Source organism: Gobius niger (assembly GCF_951799975.1).
Source record: "Gobius niger genome assembly, chromosome: 7".
In the NCBI taxonomy this organism is placed as follows: domain Eukaryota; kingdom Metazoa; phylum Chordata; class Actinopteri; order Gobiiformes; family Gobiidae; genus Gobius; species Gobius niger.
Genome location: NC_136858.1, coordinates 22411685 through 22436509, shown reverse-complemented (window position 1 = coordinate 22436509; position 24825 = coordinate 22411685). Strand labels below are relative to the sequence as shown.

General features: G+C 39.8%; 5 protein-coding genes across 6 annotated transcripts in view; 2 read left to right on the top strand and 3 right to left on the bottom strand.

The window, feature by feature from the left end:
• The first annotated feature begins 255 nt into the window (after positions 1–255).
• On the top strand, positions 256–2892 carry morn4 (MORN repeat containing 4). 2 transcript variants are annotated; one of them, XM_079560383.1, is made up of 6 exons: positions 256–355; positions 593–645; positions 723–796; positions 1532–1646; positions 1723–1832; positions 1901–2892. In XM_079560383.1, the coding sequence occupies exons 1-6, from the start codon at positions 314–316 to the stop codon at positions 2047–2049; spliced, it is 543 nt and encodes a 180-aa protein (XP_079416509.1). In that variant the 5' UTR covers positions 256–313; the 3' UTR covers positions 2050–2892. The 2 variants fall into 2 exon arrangements, with proteins under 2 accessions (XP_079416509.1, XP_079416510.1); XM_079560384.1 differs by lacking the exon at positions 593–645 and having other exon boundaries at positions 261–355; positions 1901–2891.
• A 1737-nt stretch (positions 2893–4629) lies between these two features.
• On the bottom strand, positions 4630–6257 carry ankrd2 (ankyrin repeat domain 2 (stretch responsive muscle); the record flags this gene model as incomplete). Its single annotated transcript, XM_079559403.1, has 7 exons — positions 4630–4906; positions 4997–5095; positions 5430–5528; positions 5605–5703; positions 5814–5912; positions 5975–6126; positions 6203–6257. The coding sequence occupies 7 exons, from the start codon at positions 6255–6257 to the stop codon at positions 4802–4804; spliced, it is 708 nt and encodes a 235-aa protein (XP_079415529.1). The 3' UTR covers positions 4630–4801.
• Positions 6258–7551: 1294 nt separating this feature from the next.
• On the top strand, positions 7552–9821 carry st3gal7 (ST3 beta-galactoside alpha-2,3-sialyltransferase 7). The gene is made up of 7 exons (XM_079560178.1): positions 7552–7725; positions 7828–7945; positions 8027–8364; positions 8469–8655; positions 8797–8937; positions 9173–9322; positions 9638–9821. The coding sequence occupies exons 1-7, from the start codon at positions 7577–7579 to the stop codon at positions 9722–9724; spliced, it is 1170 nt and encodes a 389-aa protein (XP_079416304.1). The 5' UTR covers positions 7552–7576; the 3' UTR covers positions 9725–9821.
• Positions 9822–9898: 77 nt separating this feature from the next.
• Positions 9899–17338, bottom strand: hps1 (HPS1 biogenesis of lysosomal organelles complex 3 subunit 1). Its single transcript, XM_079560301.1, has 18 exons — positions 17203–17338; positions 16346–16488; positions 16108–16242; positions 14904–15046; positions 14730–14838; positions 14100–14260; positions 13820–13922; positions 13634–13727; positions 13287–13345; positions 13034–13201; positions 12771–12950; positions 12633–12703; positions 12421–12558; positions 11728–11797; positions 11278–11418; positions 11079–11192; positions 10630–10712; positions 9899–10546 (listed from the first exon to the last, which is right to left on the bottom strand). The coding sequence occupies exons 2-18, from the start codon at positions 16460–16462 to the stop codon at positions 10384–10386; spliced, it is 2049 nt and encodes a 682-aa protein (XP_079416427.1). The 5' UTR covers positions 16463–16488; positions 17203–17338; the 3' UTR covers positions 9899–10383.
• A 2297-nt stretch (positions 17339–19635) lies between these two features.
• The window catches only part of hpse2 (heparanase 2), a 32215-nt gene continuing 27025 nt past the window's right edge, over positions 19636–24825 (bottom strand). The window contains exons 10-12 of the mRNA XM_079559600.1: positions 24388–24533; positions 21488–21634; positions 19636–20187 (exon numbers count right to left, since the gene is read on the bottom strand). Coding sequence (XP_079415726.1) covers positions 20025–20187; positions 21488–21634; positions 24388–24533 — 456 coding nt within the window. The 3' untranslated portion in view covers positions 19636–20024. The remainder of the gene's footprint in view (positions 20188–21487; positions 21635–24387; positions 24534–24825) is intronic.

The following is a 24825-nucleotide window of genomic DNA, read 5'->3' as shown; positions in this document are numbered from 1 at the left end:
TTTGCAAAGCGCAGAAACTAGCTGCAATGCGTGGATGCGAAATGAGATGATGCTCTCTGGTGCCTTCAAGTGTTGTTGCAAAAAATAATAGTCATCATTAAACGCTACAAATAAAATGCTAATTAAATATGACAATATGTAGGCAATGCGTTCAAACAAGGTTTACTCTTTAGAGTTTTTATCTCCTTGCGTTATACTTGACACAATATGTTATTATACCATTTGTGGCTTCTTAAGCTCATGTTTGGTAGGGGACGTGAACGTCTCACAGCCTCAGCCGGTGTTTATGTCTTCTTCACACCCTCTCCTTTAAATGCGCGTTTTCCATGCTTCTAAGACAACAAACGTAGCGCAGGTAGGTTGTATGACAGCCCTTTGTATTGTGCTTTACTTGGCGATGAACACTTGTTCGTTATAACTGTGTATTAACTGCTTGTTGTCAATAAAGGCGAAATAGGCATGCACACCTATACACACGCTTTGGCAGCTATGTCAAGATCTGTATTTAAACATGTTTCAACACATAGAAGGGGTTTGATTTCAGAAATGAAGATTTATTTATTATTCAACATTGTAAATGAATACCTCACAGCCATGCAGCTCTACCCAAACCAAGAAAACAGACAAAAACATAAGCCATGAAAGGTCTCTTATTGTACATCAGATAATATTGAGGATTATATGTGACTTGGTTACCTCTAAAAAGCTTTTGTGTACCTTAGGAGGAATATGACTCTGACCAGAGGATCATTCACGTATGCCAGTGGAGAGGAGTACCATGGCGAATGGAAAGAAGGCATAGTGCAATATCAACTTACATCTTGATGTGTTTAGTTTGGGTTTTTATTTAATTTCATATTTGTGGGCCAATAATAGTAATAGGTATTATAATTGCATATTCATTTTACATTCCTTTTAGTGCAGTCTACTCAGAATTACTTGGATATACAGCATTTTTCATTGTCTTGAAGCTCATACTTCAGGTTATTTTGCCCAGTTCCTTTTAGTTGCCACTGGCAATGTCGAAAAGTAAAGCCAGTAAAGCTTTGACAGCTCCCCTAGATTTTACTTCCAACCGTTTGGAAAAGTGAAGAGAAGGTGCTATTGCATTGACAGATTAACTGTTTGCACTACTAGTACTAGTGCTACTGCCACTGCATTTTTGTTTCTAACTTACTAGAGACCACTTTATGACTGTACATTTGTGGTTTTCTTATGTTGGCAACTATACAGCCTAAGTAAACAATAAATCCATCACAATCCGGATGTGCAATGAAAATCAATGCCATAATCCTACTGGAATATGGGTGTAATTTTCACTACAGGGGGCAGATAGGATTCCCACTTCCACATTGAAGCAAGACCTGGGGGGATTTGAACATGCTGTCGCTTTGACTATGTTTGAACATAAAATGTACTATTCCCAATAGAGGGAATGCTATTTAGATAAAAAATGACATGTATTTAAGACACGGTCTAGCTTTTTGCACTTATTGTGTAATGGCCCCCTCACCCGCTTTCTTTGGTTTAGGTCGGAGGCACGGTGTGGGCCAGCTCAAGTTCCAGGATGGGACATGCTACAAAGGACAGTTTGAGAATGGTCTGTTCCATGGCACTGGGTCTTTAATTTTCACAGATGGGTCCAGGTTTGCAAAACGTCAATTATAACGTGACACTAGATTTATTAAAATTGTATTTTTTATAATTTCTTTCTTTGTCCAGATATGAAGGGGAGTTTGCACATGGAAAGTTTCAGGGTCTTGGGGTGTTCAGCCGGTTTGACGGCATGACGTTTGAGGGAGAATTCAAAGATGGACGAGTTGAGGGCTATGGTAAGGTCACATTCTGAACCCATTCATGTCAGTGTGAACTCTGCAGCAACACTCGCCTTTGCTTCCAGGCTTATTAACGTTTCCCGATGGGGCTCATGGTGTTCCGAGAAATGAAGGGCTGTTTCAAAACCACAGGCTACAGAAGAGAGAGAAGTGTTCAGCAGTGGTGCAGCGCGCTCAGGCGTCAGCCACCAACGCTCGCTCCCTCGTCCTGTGACTGGAACCATCACAGCTCCTGCTGCCAAATACTGTATACGGACCTACTTATCATCTCTCTTTTTCCATCACCTTTTCTTATATACTACAAATGCCTTGTTAAGCCTCTACAGTGTCTTGCAATGCATTGTTTAATAGATAAACCAAATTATTTTTGCACAAAACCATGTTTGCAAGGGTGCTTTTTCTCTTACTCTACAGTTTACGTTGCAGCCTAGTGGTATTGCTCTGCATACCACTACTGTACAGAGATGTGTTTTGTCACTTGCATTTGAATTCAGTGTTCATCAATGCCTTAAAGTCATTTTGTGCATGAAAATATAGGTCAAGGGTGTCGAGTTGAAAATCAGATGATGTACAGTGGCCTCCCATTTCCCTCTGCATCATATCCCCTAAAGTGACTGTCATCCTAATGAAATTCAAGGCAGTTTGAAGAATGCCTTGTTGCTACGCTGGTTTTAGTATTCAGTGGTTCCACTGTTGGAATCTTTCTCTGACAAACATCTTGTATTATTGGAAATCAAATCTTTTTGAGCTTTTAGCTGTTTTATACCAGTTTAGTGACGTTTTGTTTCCTCATCCAAACATACTGGGAGTATGTTTTGTGTTTTGTTTCATGCATGCATGGTTGAGTTGTACTGCATAAGCATCTTCTTTAATCTGTAAAACATGAAATCCCAAAAGGGTTCCAAAAGTAGTTCAAAATGAATGAAATGAATAATGAATAATATAGGACCTAAAGAAAAATCCTCTTGTACAAGCTAATGTTTCCTGACATCCAACCATGAATAATAATGTATTCTGTTTTGTAAATTCATTGAAGGCAGCTAGGCATAAAGGTACATTATGTCAATAAATTATAATATTGTAATAAATTATTTTTTGCTTAAGTTGTCTAATTATAAAATTGAGAAATGAATACATTTAGTAGATGCAATGTAAAATGAATGTATTTACTTCTGAGGACTTTTCATTTGTTCTGTTTCTGTTTTGAATTCTTAAGTCCTCATATTTCATCACTTTGGACCCATAGATTCCATCTACTCATTTATCCAAGCTTGGGATTGTTGCAAAAAGAACACTGGCTTGTGATTGTTCTGTACGATTACATGTATGAGTTTCCTTTGGATTGTAGTTGTCATACTGCTGTGTAATACTAAATTATACAGCATTTACTTGTTATTAACTTGTTATACTTGAAGCTTTTGGGCCTTATTCACACAATGTTTGTGGTGCATGTATCTTGTCTAGGGTTGAAAGCATTTCACAACCAAAGACAGGCTAGTAATTTTATGAAGTGGTGTTTCAATGTAATTTAAATCAATAAAGTAAATAATGTAACTGAAGCTCATCTGATGAAATGAAATGGATAATATATGTTTGCAGTTCTCTCTCTCTCGCTTCCTCATTTTCCTCTCCAGTGAGAAATGATAAAGTAATGAAAACAAACAAATAGTGCTGTCAAAGGGTGCCTGCTCAGACTTTCACTCACTGGAAAATAGCATTGCCATGGTTACCTTTCTCCTTGAAACAATATGATGCTTAGTGCTCTTACATCCACCTAATGTGGTATCTTTTCAATTACATCAAGGAGAATGTAGGTTAACATGATTAAATGGTATAGTTTTGGCCCACATGAACACATAAGGCTGAAAGGTTCCACCCCTTCCCCTTTTTCATCATTAATTAACATAAATCAAAATACATAGTTCCAATATGAGTATAAAGCATTCTTGATAAAAAATAAAATATTTTTATCATATTATCTATAGATAACATTTGGCTTAGACCCTCCTCTGACTTTTATTCCTCATGGCCAGGGGACTGCAGATGGAAAATAGAATCTGGATAATTGTCTATTCATGTTTTATGAAATCACATGGCCCCCTTTCAAATAAACTAACCTAATCTCACTAAATGCCATTCATTTATGGAGTCCCTTGTAAATAATTATGGAATTGTTCGCTAATGTTTCTGAGCTATTGCTTTGCTGTTATAATTCAAAAGGTGCAATCCTTTTGAATGTTAATGGCAGAATCAATAAATCACCAATTTACAGAAAAACAAAACTATTTATTTAAATGAACTTGAATTTGGAGCATCAATGACAGTTACAGGAAGTGCCATGTGCAACTGATAATGTCTGTTACTGATCGTTACAAAGCAGACAGAATGTGCGTTATTCAAACACATTGGATATATGGTTTCAAGTGAATTGTTCTGGTCAGTAGGCAGTTGGTCCAGTTTATATAAGCCAACATTATAAACATTTGAGCCACTGATGATAGCAGGAAAATATGTCCACTGATCTCCTGTTCAATCCCTGACTTTAGCTGAGGCACGCCAGTCCTCTCTGCTCCGGTCCACATGGCTGCAGTGCTTCTCTAGCTACTCAAGCTTATTAATCGAGCATTGAGATGCTGCACATTGATTATGTACAGCTTTCTATCAAAGCTGTATTCCCACAGTAGCATAGCGTATCTGCTATAGATTCTACTCATAAAGCATAATGAGGGCAGAAGATACTGAGGGCATAATAAGTGACATTTTGAGCCAAATTCAGTGCCAACAACCTGGATACAGCGTCTAGTGAGAGCATACAAAGAAGCATAGCATTGTTTGAAATTAAAGGTGCTGTAGTAAAAAAGAAGGGAAAAAAAGGCAAGACTGGAACAACCAAGTAGTGTATATTCGCTTTCTGGTAATACAATTTACAGTAGTTACCTGAGGCAGAAAGTCACAGTGAGGTTAGACTATTGACTCGTACTTGCAGATGTCTGAGGCTTCAAAAGTGTGTGCAGTGTGTCCAAAATGTCAAACTGCCATTGTTTGACCTGCTGTACTGCAGTCTTCCCCTCCTGAAAGACCATTTATAGTTAGTGCTTTGTTAACTGGAGAATAGAATTGATAAATCCATGAGTAATAACATGAATAATAATGCATTGTACATTATTCTGCAGGTTTGAGTCTGCTCCAGCAACAACAAGCGCCTTCACAATCTTGTATCGGTTAAGTCTCACGGCGTCATGCAGAGCCGTGTCTCCTTCCTGTGGGTGCCATAGATACTTCAGTTATTGACAGAAATTACCCTAAAGTGAAAACACAAGTCGAGACAAATGAGTGGTGCTTAAGGGATCCTATCTAAACCTTGTGTCAAAATTATTGCACATTTTTATCAAGAAACAAACTAGAATCAGATCAGCACTTTTTCACTTTTACTTGGTAGTTTTTCTCCCTTCTTCTTTTTACCAGAGCGAATCATCTGCCTCTTAGCAGTGATAAGCATTATTATTTGTGCTTTAGGTCTGTGACCTACATACATTCTGCACAAAACTCACATTCGGCAGCACGCTGCATGTAGTGTTTTTTTTTGCCTCATACCCAATCTGTGGCATTAATATTTGCTCCACATGACAGGAGGTACTCCACGATGACAATATGCCCGGTCCTTGTAGCCACATGCAACGGCGTGCTCCATAGCTACCACAAATAAATAAATACATAAATGAAATTGTATGTACGTGTATTAGAATAAAAACAGCATAGACACATTTACCTTATCTCGGACATTGAGATCGGCTCCATGACTCTTGAGTACTTGCACCACCCTGAGATTCCCTCCTCTACAGGCCCAGTGCACGGCCATGGAGCCCAGCTAGAACACAGTAGGAGGGCCCCATATGATAAGAACCGATTTACTGCAGGCCAAGTGCAGAACATTATCTCTCACAATCTGTGCATTATCTGAGCTAACACAGGTCTTACCCGATCTGGGAAGTTGAAATCTGCCCCTCGTTCCAAAAGCATCAAAACGACTGGGGGATGTCCCTCTAGACAGGCCAGATGCAAGGCTGTCCTATTTAACTGCAAAGATTGTAGTGGTTTGTAAACTCAAATAAATGATAGCGTTGATTAGACTTTCTCACCTCATCATGGACGTCAGGGTTCCCTCCATAACTTAAGTACTTATTAACAATATCCAAATTGCCTTGACTGGCTGCATTCATAAATTCAGTGACTGGCACCTGTTTTACATGAGCAAATATACAGCAAATGATTGAGAAGTTAGCAATGATAACTGTGGGTTAACTGCATGTTAACTTAGATGCTCACCTCAGGAATTGAGTCGGCTGATAAATTTGCAGTAAACTCACTTTTTGGCGGCACAGCACTGTCGTGCACTCTGTTTGCTGGATTTGTTTTCTCCATGTCATCACAAGACTAGCAGACCAGACAAATGAAGAATAAAGAGAGGGCATTCTTTTACAATGTGATAGTTATAGAATATAAATGTTTAGATATTAAACCTAATTGTTATGTATTTGGTACACTCATAAATCATGGTTAAATATTGTTTTAGTTGAACTACTAGTGAGTGACAGTGGCTCATATGGCAGAGTGTTTGAATCTTGGCTCCTGCAGCTGCAGCTGCCGTTGTGTCTTTGGACAAGACACTTCACTCACCTTGCCTGTGTGAATGTGGTAAGTGAATGGGGTTGGATGGAGGGGCCAATGGTGCAGGTGGCAGCCTTACTTCTGTCAGTCTACCCCAGGCCAGTTGTGGCTACAATCATAGCTTAAAGCGTCTTTCAGCATCAACAAACGTGCAACATACATGAATCCAATAATTATTAATACTTATTAGTAGTGTCACCAAGATAACTACAGCCTTCCATTGCTAACGGTAACTGGTATGTACATGCCTTTATTATTATGAACAAAATGCAGTGCACACACCAAAGTACAACATAACACAAATGAGCTGTAGTGTTACTTTCGCTCACCTGAAATGTCTTTTGTTTTGCTCTGTGGGGGTCTTTTTCATTTTCTCTTTGTTCCATATCACAGAGACAAACATTAGCTGTCCTTTTCAAATAAAACCAAATCATGCTGACAAATAACCGGACAGTGAGCAGAGCTCCACGCTCACGGACTGGAATGCTGGGTTCACAGTGGGACATTGCGTTACCCTGACAAACAGGTGTGTGTGCACTTGGGTGCATGAATGCCAGCCCAGTATGTTAGTGTGCTCTCTCGCTCTCTCTCCTTTATGCACGAATACATGCTGGACCCTTTTTGAGGGTATGAAGGACCCGCTGAGGCCTGAGCCGAGCCGCATTCATTCAAGCCAACTCTTGGTTACTGCTGTAGTTTGTAAAGTCAAAAGGATTTGCTTCTTTAATCAGGTTAACATTTAGAGAAAAAAAAATCTTTGGAAAGAGGAGCAAAACATTAGATAATATTCCAGTTTCATATAGAACATATACAATAGGAATGTGCCCTTTATAAACTTGCACCTTTGTTTTGTTGCAACTGAGCATGCTCATTTAAATGCCTTTCAGTGAGTGACTATGAGCCATGTTAATGTTTAACTTGTGTTATTGAGGAACATGGCGGAGTTCAACAGGAAGGACGCGGAAGTCATTTTAGCTGTGTGTGGCATGTGTATATGTGTTATTATCCATTTTAAGGATAAGTGCTGATTTTGCAGTTTCTTGTTTGATTGAGTTTGTATACCAGACTAAAACATGGTGATACTGAACCACTTGAGTGTTGAGGACCCAGATGAAGGCTGTCCACTGGTTCCTGAAGCTGATGGGGGCACCTCACCATCCCCCGAGCAGCACAGACCCCTGCGGATCACCAGGAAGAGATCAGAGGCATTTTTCATAAGCAGGTACTGCACCAACACATGGGTTGGAGTATGTTCATATTATGTTATGTTCATCATATGTTCTTATTGCATACAATGTAAAATCGCAAGAAACTTTATCTGTAGGGGTGCCAACTTGACTATCAGTGTGGTGCTGCTAATAAGCTGCTACTCAGCAATACTGATCCCAGCCTACTTACCATCACAAAAGGAAGTAGAAGTCATAAAAGAGCCAAAGGATCTGGTATGCATAAAAATATGATCACTATTAATATTCATGAAAGCTTGGTGTTAATAAACTAAATTTGTATTGACGTGTGTCCAGGTCTTATTCAATCAGTCAGCCTCAGTGCTGTCCAGCCCATGCCAACCTCAGTGGGGTCTGACTCATCTTAAACCGTTGTCCTGTTCGGCTGGACTCTTGAACATACCTGTGTTTTTAAAGCAAGAGCACCCCACATTGTGGGAGCGCACTCCGCCTCTAGGACTGCGGGGCAGTGAGGAGCACCTAGCCCTGGCTCTGGCTTCTCTTCCTCAGCCTGGCCTTCCTTCATCTCTCAGCAGGAAGGGCCGCTGCAGACGCTGTGTTGTTGTGGGCAATGGAGGGATCCTATACGGGAGCCATCTTGGACCACATATTGATCAGTATGACATAATCATCAGGTATTAGAACTGTCTTTTTAGTAGTGAACATGATGAATAATTCAATCAAATTATATATACAATTATAATGTCCCCTCATTATTCGACTTGTGTATAATCTTCAGGCTCAACAATGCGCCAGTGTCTTTTTATGAAAGAGATACAGGGTCTAGGACAACAATTCGTATGATCTACCCAGAGGGAGCGCCCCACTCTGCAGAGGAGTACAAAAAGACCTCCATGGTCGTTCTTGTGGTTTTTAAAAGCCTTGATCTGGACTGGCTTGTTTCTGTCATCACCAAACAACCTCTGGTGAGCACAGAGTGTAGACACCATTGCACACAAAAATAGCATATTACATAAGCTAGGGTAACAGCAGCAGCACTGTCACATCATTCTCACTGTTTCAAATGCCTCTCATCTCCTGCTGTACTTTTCATTCATTTTTTATAGAGCTCGTGGTCCAAAATGTGGTTCTGGCGGGAGGTGGTGGAGGAGATTCCCGTGAGACCTGAGAACTTTCGGATTCTCCATCCAGAGATTATTCATAAAACGGGCCAAGCTCTACAGAACTATGCGCTCAAACAGGGGAACGTGAGTTGAATACATTGTGCGGAAAAGCTTCACATATAAAGCTTATATCCTACTTTATATATGGAGGACCATACCTCCTCACAATGCATACTACACTTCAAAGTACTTTCAAAGCATGCATCGCAAAATCTATTTCATTCTTGACTATAGAAGACAGAGATTTTGACTGCTGATATTAATAGGCCAACAGAAAAGCCTAGTTTCTATTTGTAATGCAGAATATTTCTTTCTATAGATGGTGCCTACACTTGGGGCCAGTGCTGTGGTCATGGCGCTGCAGTTGTGTGATCATGTGAGTCTAGCAGGTTTTGGTTATGACATGCAGCATCCAGAGGCAAGACTTCATTACTACGAGGATATAAGAATGGCTGCCATGAAAGCTCAAGTATGTATTGAGGTTAACGTAAACTGATTTTTTTTGTACTGATCATAACATATTAAGGCGATAACAGGAAGCTAATCACTAATTATGAAGTTGAACATTTGTGAGCTTCAAATTTGGTGATTTCCTTAAAAAAAAAAATCCCTAACTGAGTAGTGCTGACCCGTCATTAGCCTGAGATTTTGACATCATAGTCCTAGAATGTTAAGCCATTTCAGACTATTCAACAAAACAGATGGTCAGTGTTGTGCATACATACAGAGTGATCTGGTAAAGCATCTATAATATGTTGCCGTTTTTTTATTTTTTATTATCTAGGTGGTACATGACGTAAGTGCAGAGAAGCTCTTCTTGCGGGACTTGGTCGCTGCAGGAGCTGTGACCGACCTGACGGGAGCGCTGTGAGGCACTGGAGCAGAAATTGATAATACACTGAACTCTGAACGCACTCCTCTCGCTGCAGTCCCGTATTCAGCAGCACGACTGACCTTTACAATGCATGGGGCTGACTAATGACTCACAAACGAGTGGAAAGGTTAAACCAGCTTCATGTAAATAGAATAGTCATATTTTAGCAGTAGTTTATTTACATTTTTAATTTACACAGTAATAACAACTCAAAAGGAGGAGGCCGAAGCAAGAAAGCAAATTTAATCCTGTTTTTAAACCTCCAGCTACCACTAGCAACGACCATCCCAATAAGATGTGCAATACAGGGGTCCTGGACACTGGGGATGAGTAGTAGCAGTAGTGCTAGTATTTCATTGTATTGTAAATAAGAGCTTATCAGTATTTTGTATTTGACTTATTTTGATGCTTGGGAAAATGATCTAGAATATGTGTGTATATGGTAGTACCTTATAAAATGTGTGGCATTATATTATAAATAAATATGAAAGTAAACATTAATGAAATACATATGTATATTCATGAGAAAGTGTACTTCAGTGACACAACTTCAGTGCATTTTAAACTTCGGAGGCAGGCAGCTCATTAGAAATGCGGAAACCAAATGTAATTCTGCGATTCTAGAACTAAACTTGCATCTGACTTTGTGGGTATCTCTAAAGCAGCGGATTACGGGAGGGCTCCCACAGTTTACTCGCCAGCTGTCTGCAGTGCTGGAGGATGATTTCAGAGGGAATGATGCCCAGATGTATGGTGAGCAGCTCGAAACAGCGGACGACGTCCCCCTGGTGGTTCTTACTGTAAAAACGCCGCAACTTCCTGCATCACAAAACATAGGCAGTTTGTTATAGATGTTCTTCAATAATGTGGTTTAAGCAGGATGTACAAATGAAGTGGCAAACCTGTAGTAGTCCCAGGAGAGCATTCCAATAGGAGCAGAGTCATCAGGGAGAATAGGCAAGTCCACAGCGTCTAATTTGAAACCCTGAACAGAAAGGAACAGTAGTAGTAGTCGAAATGATGTTAACAATTTTAAAGCCACACTGTATAACATGTCACCCTATAAAAATAATAAAATACAAGTATCTATAACAACATGTCTTTAATGTGGGTGGGCTCGCTTCTCCTCAGACCTGACATATTTGCTGGGAGTGGGAAATCACCAGCTTATCTCCATAAAATAGAGTCGCTGCGTTGCCAAACATGAGGTTTAAATAAATTAGGTCTACTCTCAAATGCTTTAGTATGATGACCCACTGCACAAACAGCATTGTCTGGGTCATCTGAGCATTAGGCTGCTCTAATAAAGACACTGACATGTAATCTGGAATGCTCCGCTGTGTTTACTTACGGTTTCATTTTCAAACCAAAGGAAGTAGCAAAAATAGAAGTCTCCGTCTCGTAGTGTGACCGTGGAATAGCCTTTCTGTAAGTACCTTCGGGTTGTGTTAACTAGTCCCCAAACCTGTATTATACATATATAAATATTCACAAATCATGTCCAGCTGTTCTGTCACATCCTCATCATGTCTATGCATATGCTGGTTTACCTTTCCTTTGATGAACTGGGCCACTGGACCCTTCCCCAGCTCGGATGAGTTGCGCTCTGTAATATTTAGTGATGGAGCAATCATTTGTCCAGTCGACCGATCCACACAAATAAAATGGATCAGACCAGGGAACTCTTCCAGGTAAGTGGCAATGAGTGGGTCAAGGCTAATGAGGAAATTGGAAATGCATGCATATAATAAAGGCTACATACATTGACATACAGTATGTAGCAAAGAGCAGCTAATGCAGAGCGGTGACAGAACTGAATTTCATATACGGTTGATCTGTGGTATTACTATTAATAGCTACAATTCTCCTTGCAGTTTTCAATTTATCTGTTGTTTATCATTTTAAATTGAAATATTATATTTCAATTTAGGAAATATTATATTTCAATTTAGGGTAAACACAACATATATAGTATTTACTAAGAGCAGCATAATGAAAGGATATGAGACCATGGTAATATTCCTTTTACTTTTAACCAACAGGAAGTCCTTCCAATCCATCAGCTTCTCTCTGAAAAAGAATACAAACAGTTTAAATATAGATATACATCATTGAGAGCTGCATACAGTGTGCACCCATATTCCTCTATGTATCTAGGGTATTATTGGTATATCTCAGGGGTCACCAACCTTATTTCAGCTGAGGGCTACTTTAAAAGCATTAAGTTGTTCGAGGGCTACCAGTTAAAAACAAATCCTAAAGACTTAAACGTACACTGTTCACTTTTAGGATATTAAAATAGCTTTATTTTAAACTCATACCGAGTCACAAGAACCGAAATAACTGTAATTTTAAGAATTAGATTCAAGAAAAAGTGTTTTACACTTTAGAAAAAGTCCCAAGGGCTACTGGACATGCCCCAAAGGGCCCCTGGGTGCCCGCGGGCACCAAGTTGGTGACCCCTTGTATATCTGTTTCTGAAAAAGATCACATTACCATCACCACCAAGTGAATGAAAATGTTCCTTGTGAAGCACTTTTGGGCACTTTCATGTGGTGCAATACAAACAACAATCCCCTCCCAAAGGCAGGGAACAAACTACATTTTCTAAAATGAAAGACTAGAGACCCCCTTTAGACTGGTTAAAGAGCAGAACTTTCTGAAGCCGCTGTAGACAAGCGACCACTACTCACTGAACCAGGGTCTGTGCTCGTTCCTGCAGACCAGGACTGAGATGGCGAGGGCTGTCCACTGATCTGGAGTCAGTCAGGAAACACTGCCGGTACACACCACAAAGCTGGGTCTTCATGTTCTTACACCAAGGGATGAGACTAAAACAAGATTCATTCAGCATTATTTTAGTGCAATTACACTGTATGTCCTGTAGATGGCAGCAGAGACTCACTCTTTTGTAAAGCCTCCCCTGCCAAAAGCTCGGTTTTTGAATTCTGTCCAAACATTTAGTAGCGGCGCAGACTAGGGGGAAAAAATACAGCAATATAGCAGGTAATAACACATGGTGCTCATAAAGTAACAGACATACCTGTATGTCACTGGGGCCCAAGGCTTTGATGAATTTATCCAGCTTCCCTCGCAGGTCATGTATAGTTGGCTGACCTCTCGTTGCAGCTGAACCTTCTAGTCCTTCTCGAAGACGCTTCTCCAACTTCGCAAAAGCTTCCAAAAACACATAGACGGACATTGCCACTGCACTGGTTGAAACCTAATGTTAACGCACAAAGTGTGGCAATAAATGTAACACTCCATCAAAAAACAGCTAAGAGAAAACATATGTGTCATACATACTTTTGTTAGGAGTACTAGCGTGATCCCAGGCCATAGTGGGAGACAGTACATGGAGTGAGGCATCATGGGATACAGGCCCTCTTTGTTTGAAACCTCTAAGAAAACTCTTTGGGGTGTGGAAGGGTCTGGAGGAGGAACCCTCAGGGTCTGCAAGCTGTCCTCAGCCATCTGAAAAGACAAAGATATACCGGTAAGTGCTCGATATGTACAGTATAGTGCAGAGCACACAGCTCCAACACAGCATCAAGGGTACCTGAACGTCCGGGTCCACAAACTCAAATACAGGAATGTCATTTGCTTTCTTTAGCTTACCTGCAAAAACATAATAAGATACACATTCAATCTATGAGAGAAAAAAATCACAACATTAGGATTTTAGCTGGATATACCAATGTGAAAGTTCATTTTTATTTCATAATTTATAAAAAAATTTATATGTGCACATTAGATTATTTGGTCAGAATAGTACAACTATTAATGACAATTAAATCAGGTCAATATTTTCTAGCATGTAGAATATGTGTATATTTTTTTATCACATTGCAATAATAGCAAGACAGAGTACTTGTTGCCAAAGGAACTATTGAAATTAATGAATACTTGATCCACTGGAGCTATCCGAGTCTCCTTCCGTTGGCGATGGCTCAGGAGTGTAAAAAACGTCAGGTCCAGAACCAGATGTACTTTCTGCGTCCTTCATAAAATCAGGTTAACAGTCAGGGATTGAAAACAAATGACTATAAACTTTAAACACTATAGTGTTTAAAGTTCAGACTTAACGCTTACCTCAGCGCCAGTGTCTTCCAGATCTGTGCTGCTTGGGTACATATTCTGTGCCATAATAATGAGCATCAGAAGATCCGAGGTGACCAGTGTGCTTGCATTGCGGCTATAGCAGACAAAGAGATCAAATGTACACTGTGAGAACTGCAAGTAGCCAATGTAGAAGTCTAATGAAGATGATTTTTGATAACCCTCAACCCTAAGGCCTAAATAACTATATTAACCATTCTAAGATACAGAATTAGCAATAACTTACTTATAAAAGATAAATAAAAAAACGCACCTTGAGTAGAAGGCCAGTAGCTTAGTGTGCACCAGTATGAAGGCATGCACCACCTCCTCTCCTGCTCTCTCTCCACTGCTGTTCAACTGTTGGACTAATCGTCTCTCCAAAAACTCTATGCACTGTTCGCATAGTGTTGGGTGTATAAGCCTCTCAACAGCCTGGAGAGGAAACAATACAAAACAGACACGGACACATAATCACTAGTAAATATCTGAGAGTAAACATTTGACCTATATGCTCCTTATTAGTGTCAACAATAATGGTTACATAATGGCGGGACATTAGTCTGGATGAACATGTGCTGTTAAGTCAGGCCAGGTGTTTGTGTGCAGGGAAGGGCTAAATGATCCTGCATGTTTCACCACATTTCCTGCTGCGGCTCATTAATGTGCTCACACTCATAAAATCTTCGTTTTAAAGGCCTGTTTTTATGGTGTGCGCTTCTCTGTAATGTGGCCGCATTCAAAACGTTATGACTCAAACTTGATTCAATTTCCACCCCCACGCTAAAATGTTGTCTATAAGTGTGTGAAAGTGACCAAAGATGACTATCACGGGATGACTATCTAAATACCGTAAGTATTCAATGTTTGCGTTTTTATAGCTTTCCTAATAGACAGATCATACCTCAATTAAAAAGCTTTGGTCATTCTCTCGCAGGTGGCTGTATGTCTCCAGTAAACCTTGCAGTTGCTTCCATAGCCTTGCTCTTTGCTCTGTGTCTTGGGGACGAAGTCTGAAAACAACAGACAATACATAAAAGAAGCAGAGGACATAATGCGTGCTCTTCCAAAGCCTTACTCTCTTCTCAGGAGGGTGCTGCTCAGGGTGACCATCCCAAACAGCACCTCAATCATCTTCTTCATCACATAGATCTTCCTCCTCAGGTCATCCTCATCCTCTTCTCCATCGCCATTCACAGCAATGTAGAGGCACTCGTCAAACTGAAGTAAAACGTAATGAATGAGGCACAGCTGACTAGAATGACGACATTGTCTCCATAAAATTCGCATTATTACAAATTAATGTTTATCACTGGGGGAAAAATGCAATAAAAACAGGCAAAATTAATTGTCCCTTGAAGGAAATTTCTTAAGGTCCAAGTAAAGGTTTGTGGTACAAATAAAATCTGTAACGCATTCGAACTCAGCACAATATTTGGACAAAGCTCAACTTGATTTTTTTGGAAAGGACTCCCATGACACACTCACTGTTTCACAGTAATGGCAACCTATACCTTAAAGGAATAGGCCACCGTTTTTAAATACTAAGATATGTTCTTACCTCACTTTAGACGTGTTAATATATCCCCGTCTGGTCTTTGTCCGTGCGCTCTGCCAGGCAAACGGAGCACATACGCAGCCTCTCCAACATGTCACATAGCTCCGAAAAAGCTCACGATAGAAGCTACCAAGCTCTTCCACGAGTTCCCTATTTAAATAAAGTTACGTGAAGTGTTTTCATGCGAAGTATATTTACACAGAAATGAAACATGTCGATTTTATAAGCAAATAAAAAGGGGGACTATATTGTGAGGCGTAATGATACGAGGAGCACAGCGTCCGCGTAGTAACTCCTAAAGACTTCCCCCGCTCACTTCCGTCAATAACCTTTAGGAGTTACTGCGCGGACGTTTTACTCCTCGTATCATTACGCCTCACAATATAGTCCCCCTTTTTATTTGCTTATAAAATCGACATGCTACATTTCTGTGTAAATATACTTCGCATGAAAACATTTCACGTAACTTTATTTAAATAGGGAACACGTGGAAGAGCTTGGTAGCTTCTATCGTGAGCTTTTTTGGAGCTATGTGACATGTGGGAGAGGCTGCGTATGTGCTCCGTTTGCCTGGCAGAGCGCACGGACAAAGACCAGACGGGGATATATTAACTCGACTAAAGTGAGGTAAGAACATATTTTAGTATGTAAAAACGGTGGCCTATTCCTTTAACGCTTCCAAAACAACGGAACAAGGAAAATCATTTAATCTGAACATTTGTACCTGGTGTAGGACATAGATGTGGTTGTTCTCAGTGGAGAAGGAGGCGTAGCTGTCGCCCAGCCGGTCCACCATAGTGATGCATGAGATAATGATGGGGGCAAACAGGGTGCTGATGCTGTCTTCAAAGGCAGGGAGCTGAGCAGCATCAGAAAGCAGATCAGAGTTAAGAGTTAGATAAGATAACTGATTACATAGGAGCCTTGGGATATTTCCTCCCTGTAGATAATGGTTGTCTTACCCCATGGCCATCTTCTTGGGAAGCCCCATACTGCTGCTGGACATTCTGCTGAAACTCTGGGTCAGTCCAGTGGAAAAGGACCTCCGCGCTCTCACTGGCAATTAACAGGCACTTCATGTGGACCACAGATGCCCTCCTTCCTACTTCAAACACAAATAGTCTGTTTATATCATAAAATCGATGTTACGCCTTTGAGAATCCAGTAGATTCTTTTAGAAGGTGTCATTTCAAGCAACAGAGACATTTCTGAAGTGCCCTGAAATGTCTTCATAGTTGCCCCTATGAAATCAGCTTATGTAGATTTCTCGATCTGTCTGAGTCCACCAATCTTACCCCCAGTTAATAAGATAAGACAGAACTATATTGATCTCACCATGGAGACATTCACTTGTTACAACAGCTCTCATAAACACTCAGGGGGTACAAATAACCAGGATAATGTGCAACCCAACAAGAATAGGACAATGTGCAAACAAGTAATAATATGTGCAAAGTTTACAGTCACAGTGCAGGTGAATGATAAAGTGACACAGAAGTTTTTGCACATGAAATACTTTTACAGTAGCGTTGTACAGTCTGACGGCAGTAGGGGGATGAAGGATCTCCATAATGGACGTTTTAACAAGTTTACCAAAGTTTTGGAATAGACCTATTGGACTTACACAGTATAAACACTGACGAACGCTACTTCCTCGTATTAACATGCCATGGATGCTATTTAAACTAGTCATTTAAGTCAATCCAATCCGCAGAGTACATGTCGCATTTTACCTTTATCCACTGTTTACTTTTCTCAAGTCCTGAACTCCAGCCCCAAAACGCAGAGTTTTATGTTATAACACTCCGACAGCACTCACTTTTCTGCACGACACGAGCCCACCATCAGCGTCCACTTAAGCGCTTCTGGATGATTTAGGAGGACTTCTACCCGGATGTCAACATGCGTCTCTCTCCTCGGATCGCTTCTTCCGCTGCTTCGCTACAGGCGGAGTCATGTGACACTGCGGTGGGTGTGTGCGGTGTGTGCGCCTGTCCCGGGATACGTGTGTGCGCTTCTGCACGAGTCCCGCAGCTAACAGAGGCTGAAACGGTCATGTGCTGGAGCCTAAAGTGGGCCGCATGACTCAGACAGCTCTGTGCAAATGCTCTGGTATGTGGGTAATGTGGTTTGAGATTTGTCAGAACTGGAGCTCAAGCTTTGTGCCTTTATTGATTAGATTGTTAGGAAATAAAGATGGATTATGCAAAAATAACTATCAAATTATGCTTCGCTTCACTGTATTGACCTATACACAGGCTTATATATAATTTAACCATTGACTGTATCCAAACCACTGAGATCTGCACAAAACTTATTTTCCAAATAATTGTCAAAACAAATCTGCAATCATTTGCAAAAATTAAATGCTCCTCAAGCTCTCACCATAAAATGTGTTGATAATTATAATGCAATTATGCAATCCTTATTTGTTTGATTTTGCAGCTTGTGACACATTGGTTCACTCTAATTGCATTAATAAGTGCATTTATACATGATTAATGCACGGTATATGTTCAAAGCCACAAATCTCCTTCTATTTAAATTTTGACATTAAATGTCTTGCTTTCATGTATAATGTAGAATGAAATGCTCGCCAAACTCTATTGCTGGAGAATGTTTTGATGGTTACAACAAATCCAAATATTCCCCAGATTGTAAGCCTGGGCTCTGAGCAGTGCAAAGAACCCCATAGTAACGTAAATATTTATGTTTTATTAACCTTGCTTCAGTCGAAATGGGCCAAAATGCCAAGAGTTTCAAGTCAGGCCAGGCTCTAATCTAGTCCATCAGTTTTCAAGGGATCCAGCGTTCATGAAAAACTTATTTAAGCTGACTCCTGTATATACAGAGTAAACATGCAGAAATCCTCAGTGTTTGCTAACAGGGTGAAGGGGCCTTGCATGTCTCAAAATGGATCTGGAGTATAAACAGTGTAAGGCAGGCCAGCAGGGCAGTTACCTCCACAAAGGAGGCACAGTCACGCAGAAGTGGCCAGCGCTGGCCAGTGCTCCTCAATCATAACACAATTAGATTAAACCAGGGAAGTAACCCTCAGCACTTATTATGACTCCAAAGCTTAAATGGACAAACCAGGTGCGGTGATACTATACTCTGTATTAACGCATTTTAATGGAAGAAGGTCACTGAAACACTGTCATTTTTAGTTATTATTTTAAATATATGGGCCTATTATGCCTTCTTGTCTTTAGACCAAAACAGGTTGAAGTCCGAGCCCTTCCTGGTTTCATGTTTTTCATTAGTAGCTGCCCAGAGTAGTACTGACACAGCCTTTCCCATTAGCCCGACATTTGCCTTCGATTCTGAGGTCATGGATCTGAGCACAGTCCGTTGTTGAATGTAAAAGGACTTGAAATAACTATTTATAATAATGATGATAATATTTTCCTTTGTCTAACTTTCAGACTCACAAAGCAAAAGTGAGAATAGACAGAAGTTTTACACTTAAGCAATGTTTAATATGTTTATTATCAGTGTAAACCTTTGTACAAAAATATCATCCGCAAGCTTTACAAACAAAATACTTTGTAATGAAATATTAACATCTCCATATATAGTATGAACATAAGACAACAGAAGACAATGTAACAAAAAAGTAACAAATCGATTGCTAAAATTAATGGGGGAAGGGGAAAAAAAAGATAAAAGTCCCTAAATTCTTATCTGTGCTGACTTTGGGGACAGATCTGCTCACACATACTGTATAAAAATATTACTATATTTTGCATTTGGACATTTGCAACCATACAGCTTATAGGGTAGACAGTTATGTATAAACCATATAAATTAAGTGTACATTGTCAACAAAATATTTAGCTGTATTTTTCTCCTTAAGATCTGCTTTGCACATAAATCAATCTGTACAACATATGCAAAAGAGTAAAAAGTACATAGCAGCAGAGTTTTAACTGAACCAAGCATATGGTATTCATCTATTATCACAGTATTTGAGTTTATGAAGTATGATTCAGTACACAGCATGACATCATCATATATTGTAAAGCCTGACACATTGCCTTGTAGCTTACGTCCAATTTTCACTGAACTATAGTGAAAAATACACTTTTCTGGTATTTATATTTTAATTAACTAATGTGGGCCTGTATATGTAGTCACTGTATAAATATTACCATGATATGGTATAAGGTTAAACAAAATATACAGTATGTTATTAAAAATTGTATTCCCAGCTTCTTTAACATATAAGGGAATCTGATGTAAAATTGTATAGCTTAAACGGAAATATAAAAAAAGCATACAGACATTCACTTTTAAACTGATATGGCGATTAAAAAAACACATTCTTTCGACACACATAATGCTTTTCCACACACTTCAGTAGTTTCGTTGATACAGAAATTCGCACACACACTCACACACAGTCAAACGAGCATTTCCTTTCTGAAACTGAATTGTACGCAGCCTGGTTTTCCTTTATTTAGCTTGAAAAGAAAAAAAAAATCATGTGTATAAAGATGAGTCAGAAAGTAAAATGTTCTTAGAAAATAAAAAAAATCAGTGCAGCATCTTTGTATTTAGATAGGGCTTATTTGTCTTGTGAGTACGTATGGACAACTGACCGTGAACAGCTGAGACACACTCACACAGTTTATGAGAGCGTTATCTCCTACAGGCGTATGCGTTCATGTTTTTGATGACGTAAAAGCCGATGGTCAGGGGGGGCATCGTTATAGTCCGTCCTGCCCTCAGTGTCTTTGGCTTCAGCTCTGGAAAAGTCTCGTTGTCCAACATGACCAGCTTCTCTCCATTTAACTGGACATGTCTACCAACACAAGACAGGGACAACAAGGTTTCAAAAAGCGGTTTCTACTGTATTATGTCCTGCTGTCAAAAAGGCAGGTCATAGTTTATCTTGTACAGCAGGGGGTGCTATAGTACAAAAATGTCACACACTTTTATTTAGCCTACTTATCTGTAGAGATATCATTATATGACTGTATAGTATGACAATTCTGTCATATCACTACATTCTAAAATACTACATATATTTTGATGCAAAAAAAATTCAATATTGAATTTAAAATACATTGCTTTAATTGGTTTGCAATGATTTGTCTATAGAGAAAAGTTAAATCTTAAAGAGGAAGTAGGCTGAAGCAAAATGCTTTCCTTACTAAGATTATATTTACATTGACAGCTGTGAATTAGAATTTGTAAATTTTCTAAATGTAAAATTAACTAATTAAAGCTTATTTGATAAAACAAAGTTGTGAATCAAATAGAAATGCCCAAATCTCTAAACAAACAAGAAACAAGGCTCTTGGCTGGCATGATAAAGTATCTAAATTTTATAGACATCTGGTGTTGCTAAAGTCTTCATGCTGCGCTGTAGTAAAGAAAAGCATTTAAGGCCTGAAAAGGCCCATCGTTAGCTCACACTCCTATTAACTGCCTCCCAATCCTGTCCTAACACCTCCAACATCCTCGTCATTACGCTGTTATGGCAGGATCAGCCCCTTTAGGTCTGTGTGAGTATAGTGTAACACATGGGCCCCAGTCATTAGACTGTTATTGCAGAGTCTGGGGCTTAACTCTGAGACAGAATAACAGGCCAGGCTTAAAGAGTAGAAGGAGGGGATGCTTTCATTTTAATGGATATTAGACTCACAATATTACCAATTTTCCGGTAATAAGGTAGAATACATTATTAAACAGGAGAACCTGTTTGCTGGACCACAAAGTAGAAAACCGAGACAAAAAAGGCTCAAGTTCCCTCCTCTGTCATTATTGGCCTGAATGAATATGAGAAATACTGAATAGGAACAGATTTTTAAAGGCTTGAATATTATTTTTAAGAATGCAATAATTGGGGCTTAATTTGTAAATACGTAGTTACTGGAACAATTGTCTGATGAATTGGGGGAACTGTCCAAAACAGTTACTGAAACACTCCAACTCACACTATTATATCATCGAAAATGTTTGTCAGATCTTCCAATTTTTCCCAGATCCTCTTCCCCAAAAATCGTGGAAAATGGCTAATGCGTTCCCTCAAATAAAGGAATCAAATGAAGCACTGGCTGTAATAGACAGAAAAAAAGCTGTGTCCGATTTGCACTTACTTGGCCCGAAGCCCTTCAGCGCCATAAGGCTGCAGCAGGTACTGGTGGACCGTCTTGTTGCGTAGCGTTCCTGCTAGTTTAATTTTCTTCCGTGAGCGGTGCAGGTTGATGATGTAGATGGTTATGGACCCTCTGGCATAGTTATGGCTGATACAAGAAAATAAAATAAACAATATTACATTTACTTTAAAGGAAAAGAGGAAGAAGCGTCCCATTGCTCCCATCTGTTATCTGCACCATGTTACGTTATTAATGCTTTATTAATGCCGAGTGGGGTAAAATTCCTCATAATTAAAAATGACAACAAAGAGAGGAGCGCCTTTGATATATATATATTTTTTTTTTATCATTTAGTAATTTATCTAGCTTCTCAATAAAAAGGAAGGGGACCTGTCATACTTACTACACAAGGGCAGTAAGTGTCCAATCAATGTCCTAGAATCAGTTCTTTAAATGTGTCATACGCCAAATTCAATATTATATATAGTACGAGCAGAGAGCAGTGTAAAAGCAATATAATTACCGTAATTCAACTTTAGGAGTAATAATAATACATTTGACTTTACATGAAACACAGTTTTGCCTCATTTTTACTTTACGAAGAACCTGAAGCAAAAAGTCACAAAGTAAACAGTAATATAGAGAAAGGACATGTTTGATACAACAACCCCTTCTGTCTTGAAGTCAAAATTAAAAGTTGTCAAGGGTCAGATGAAGGGTGTGAATGTTGCGGACATTGCTTCTTGAGTTACACAGTCTCTCCTGAGAGCTGAGCACACGGACCGACCCAATACTGGGATCCCAGCTCAAAGTAAATAACTAAGTGAGGCAGATAAGACAAACATGATAAATCTAATAAGGGCCCAGATATGAGCACAAAGACAACACAGCTGTAGTGAGTAACACATGTCGGCTCTGTGCACTTAGCACCTCCAGAACTTCATATCTCCAAAGCTATGTTCCCTGATGGTGAAGTGTTTATCCATGCTTTCTGGGCAGAGTGTCCAGGGATTTCTGATATTTAATAAATTTAAAAAGAGCAATATGGAAGTTGATGAGTATAGTATTTCTGTTTGAAACTTTGTTTTGAGTCTCACAGTAATACATCACATAGTGAGATGGAAGAAGAGATAATGACCTCTGAAGCGTTTTAAAAGATGAGGTTCCTACAGATCCAAATCAGGAATATAAACACATGTTGTTGCTGTTTGATGTTGGAGGATTGCAGGAGAGGGGAGAGAAAAGTCGTCCAAACCGCTAACAGGGCTAAAAGGGCAGAGAAAGTCAAATTTCTGTAATCAGTAAAGACTTTTCAAACAACACACAGCCTGAGCACTTTTATAGGATTACATAGCGCTTGGCTGACACTCTACATTAAAACCACTAACCCCACTGAAGCCTCTGGAAACCACATTGAGAGCTGGTCACTGGAGCACATTCAGAAAGTACTCACAGTGTGTTATCTGTGGTTGTCTGGTCTCATTAGATGAGGGTGATATTAACAAAAATATATAATTTAAAATAATAATATACAAATAGTTGTTTGGACTTCCTCGAAAACAAAATCAACAAACATTTTTGCAAACCATCAGAAATGTGTATAAATATGTATTGCTTCAGGTCAATATGTTACTCCAAAAAATATTTGATTCACAATGAACTACAGAAGCGCTGAAATATAATTATGAGCCCTATTTTTCCCTCTTTTTTCACCAGCAATTGACGGTTTTTAGTACATTTTGTGCCATTAAAATGTAATTAGTAGAAATCGTATGAACAGTATGACTTATTTATTTTATCATTGTGCGAGAAAGCAGTTATTGACAAAGTACAGCTGTTCTTTGTAAAATACAAGACATGCTACACCGAGCATGGCACCGTGGCTTTTTTACAGGGGATAATGCAGTGGTGGTAATATTTTTTTTTGTGTTAACGTCAGGACAGTGTCAATAGAAAAACACACCACAATATAGTTTCATTGGCACCTGTTTTAGTGCAGATTTAATTTCATTCACCTTGGCTACTCGGCAATTGACTGAGAAAAAAACACAAATCACTGTGTTCATATTGTCTGGGCTCTTACCGTCCTGATCATGTGTTAAGCGATTGCTCTCCACCTCTGAACCATCTACTTCTAAAGGGCGTGTAATTGATTCCTGTCTGGGTAGAAGGCCGTAAGTCTAGCCCGGCGCTGACAGCCACTGGCCCAGGTGAAATGATAACCTTGAACAGACCCACGGTGGCACTCTTCATCTCTTGGGACAGACCGCCTTATTGTCCTCCCCGCTCCCTCCCCCTGATCCCCCTCCAGCCAATCCGGCACGGCATAAAGGCCTGGGACACTTTTCAGCGGGCCGGCCCCCACACACCTGATAAGTGATACCCGTTAAGTTTTATAGGCTCTGAGCTGTGAATGAGCGGGTGTCTGTGGTGCGCTTATTTATGGCATGATTTAGTCCTCTCCTGGCAGACACTGGCCTCAGGTGTTCGCAAAAGGACACAGAAGAAAAACAGTGAAAAACAAGAACGTCTGTTTTCCATCTAAACTTTCAAGGACTTTCACAAGCAGCGCTGCAAAGGTTAAGAGGGTGTGTGCTTCATCATCTGCCAGGCCCATAAAGAGCTACAATGGATTTGGTTTAGCCTGGTTAGCCACCTATCTTACCTCATGTACCCTCCTCCATACTGCTCCATATAGAGTGGATTTCCCTATGATCACAATGTAGTGGCAAGAAATCCCTCATGGAGATATTTTACGAATCATGTCACTGGAATTCACCTAAACCGAGCCTTTTATGAATGTTCAAAAACGATGAGTAATGGAATAAGTCTGCAGTTGTTGTTTAGGGTCTGAATACTTTACATAAGTCAACACAAAGTGTCACGAGAGCAGGACGTACTTGGAGAAGCTGGTGCAGTGGGCGTAGATCCGTAGTTTGTCTCGTATGACCCGCCCCGGCTGAGGCTTCCTCTGCAGACCGGCCACTCGCACGGCTAGCACCTTGGGACCAACCAGGCGCTTAAAGATCAGAGAGACCCAGTAGTCCTGCAAGAATGAAAGAGAAGATGATTTTTATTGTCATTGTTTTGTTGAAGTTTGACTTTAACGTAATGCCTCGGCTCTCCCTTCTTCGTTGGATCTTGAAGAACACCCACGTAATTTCTTATATTTCTTATATTGCGCCTGTGTTTTTCTAATACTGTTTTTGTGCTGCATGTGTAGCACTTTGGGCATCTACCTTGTTATGAATGAGTTATATTGATAAAGTTGACCTTGACCCATACTTGATACATTTTTGGAAAAACTAAAGCCTTCCCTTTTTACTTCACTTAAAAGA

Excerpts from the sequence above, each read along its gene's own strand:
- morn4 (XM_079560383.1), top strand. The coding sequence starts at position 314 with ATGCGCGTTTTCCATGCTTCTAAGACAACAAACGTAGCGCAG. Across the intron at positions 356-592 it reads AGACAACAAACGTAGCGCAG|CCATGCAGCTCTACCCAAAC; the intron begins GTAGGTTGTATG and ends AATACCTCACAG. Across the intron at positions 1,647-1,722 it reads ATTTTCACAGATGGGTCCAG|ATATGAAGGGGAGTTTGCAC; the intron begins GTTTGCAAAACG and ends TTCTTTGTCCAG.
- st3gal7 (XM_079560178.1), top strand. The coding sequence starts at position 7,577 with ATGGTGATACTGAACCACTTGAGTGTTGAGGACCCAGATGAAGGCTGT. Across the intron at positions 7,946-8,026 it reads TAAAAGAGCCAAAGGATCTG|GTCTTATTCAATCAGTCAGC; the intron begins GTATGCATAAAA and ends ACGTGTGTCCAG. Across the intron at positions 8,938-9,172 it reads ATGCGCTCAAACAGGGGAAC|ATGGTGCCTACACTTGGGGC; the intron begins GTGAGTTGAATA and ends TTCTTTCTATAG.
- hps1 (XM_079560301.1), bottom strand. The coding sequence starts at position 16,462 with ATGAAGTGCCTGTTAATTGCCAGTGAGAGCGCGGAGGTCCTTTTCCAC. Across the intron at positions 14,839-14,903 it reads AGCACCCTCCTGAGAAGAGA|ACTTCGTCCCCAAGACACAG; the intron begins GTAAGGCTTTGG and ends TGTTGTTTTCAG. Across the intron at positions 12,704-12,770 it reads TGGGCCCCAGTGACATACAG|TCTGCGCCGCTACTAAATGT; the intron begins GTATGTCTGTTA and ends TTTTCCCCCTAG.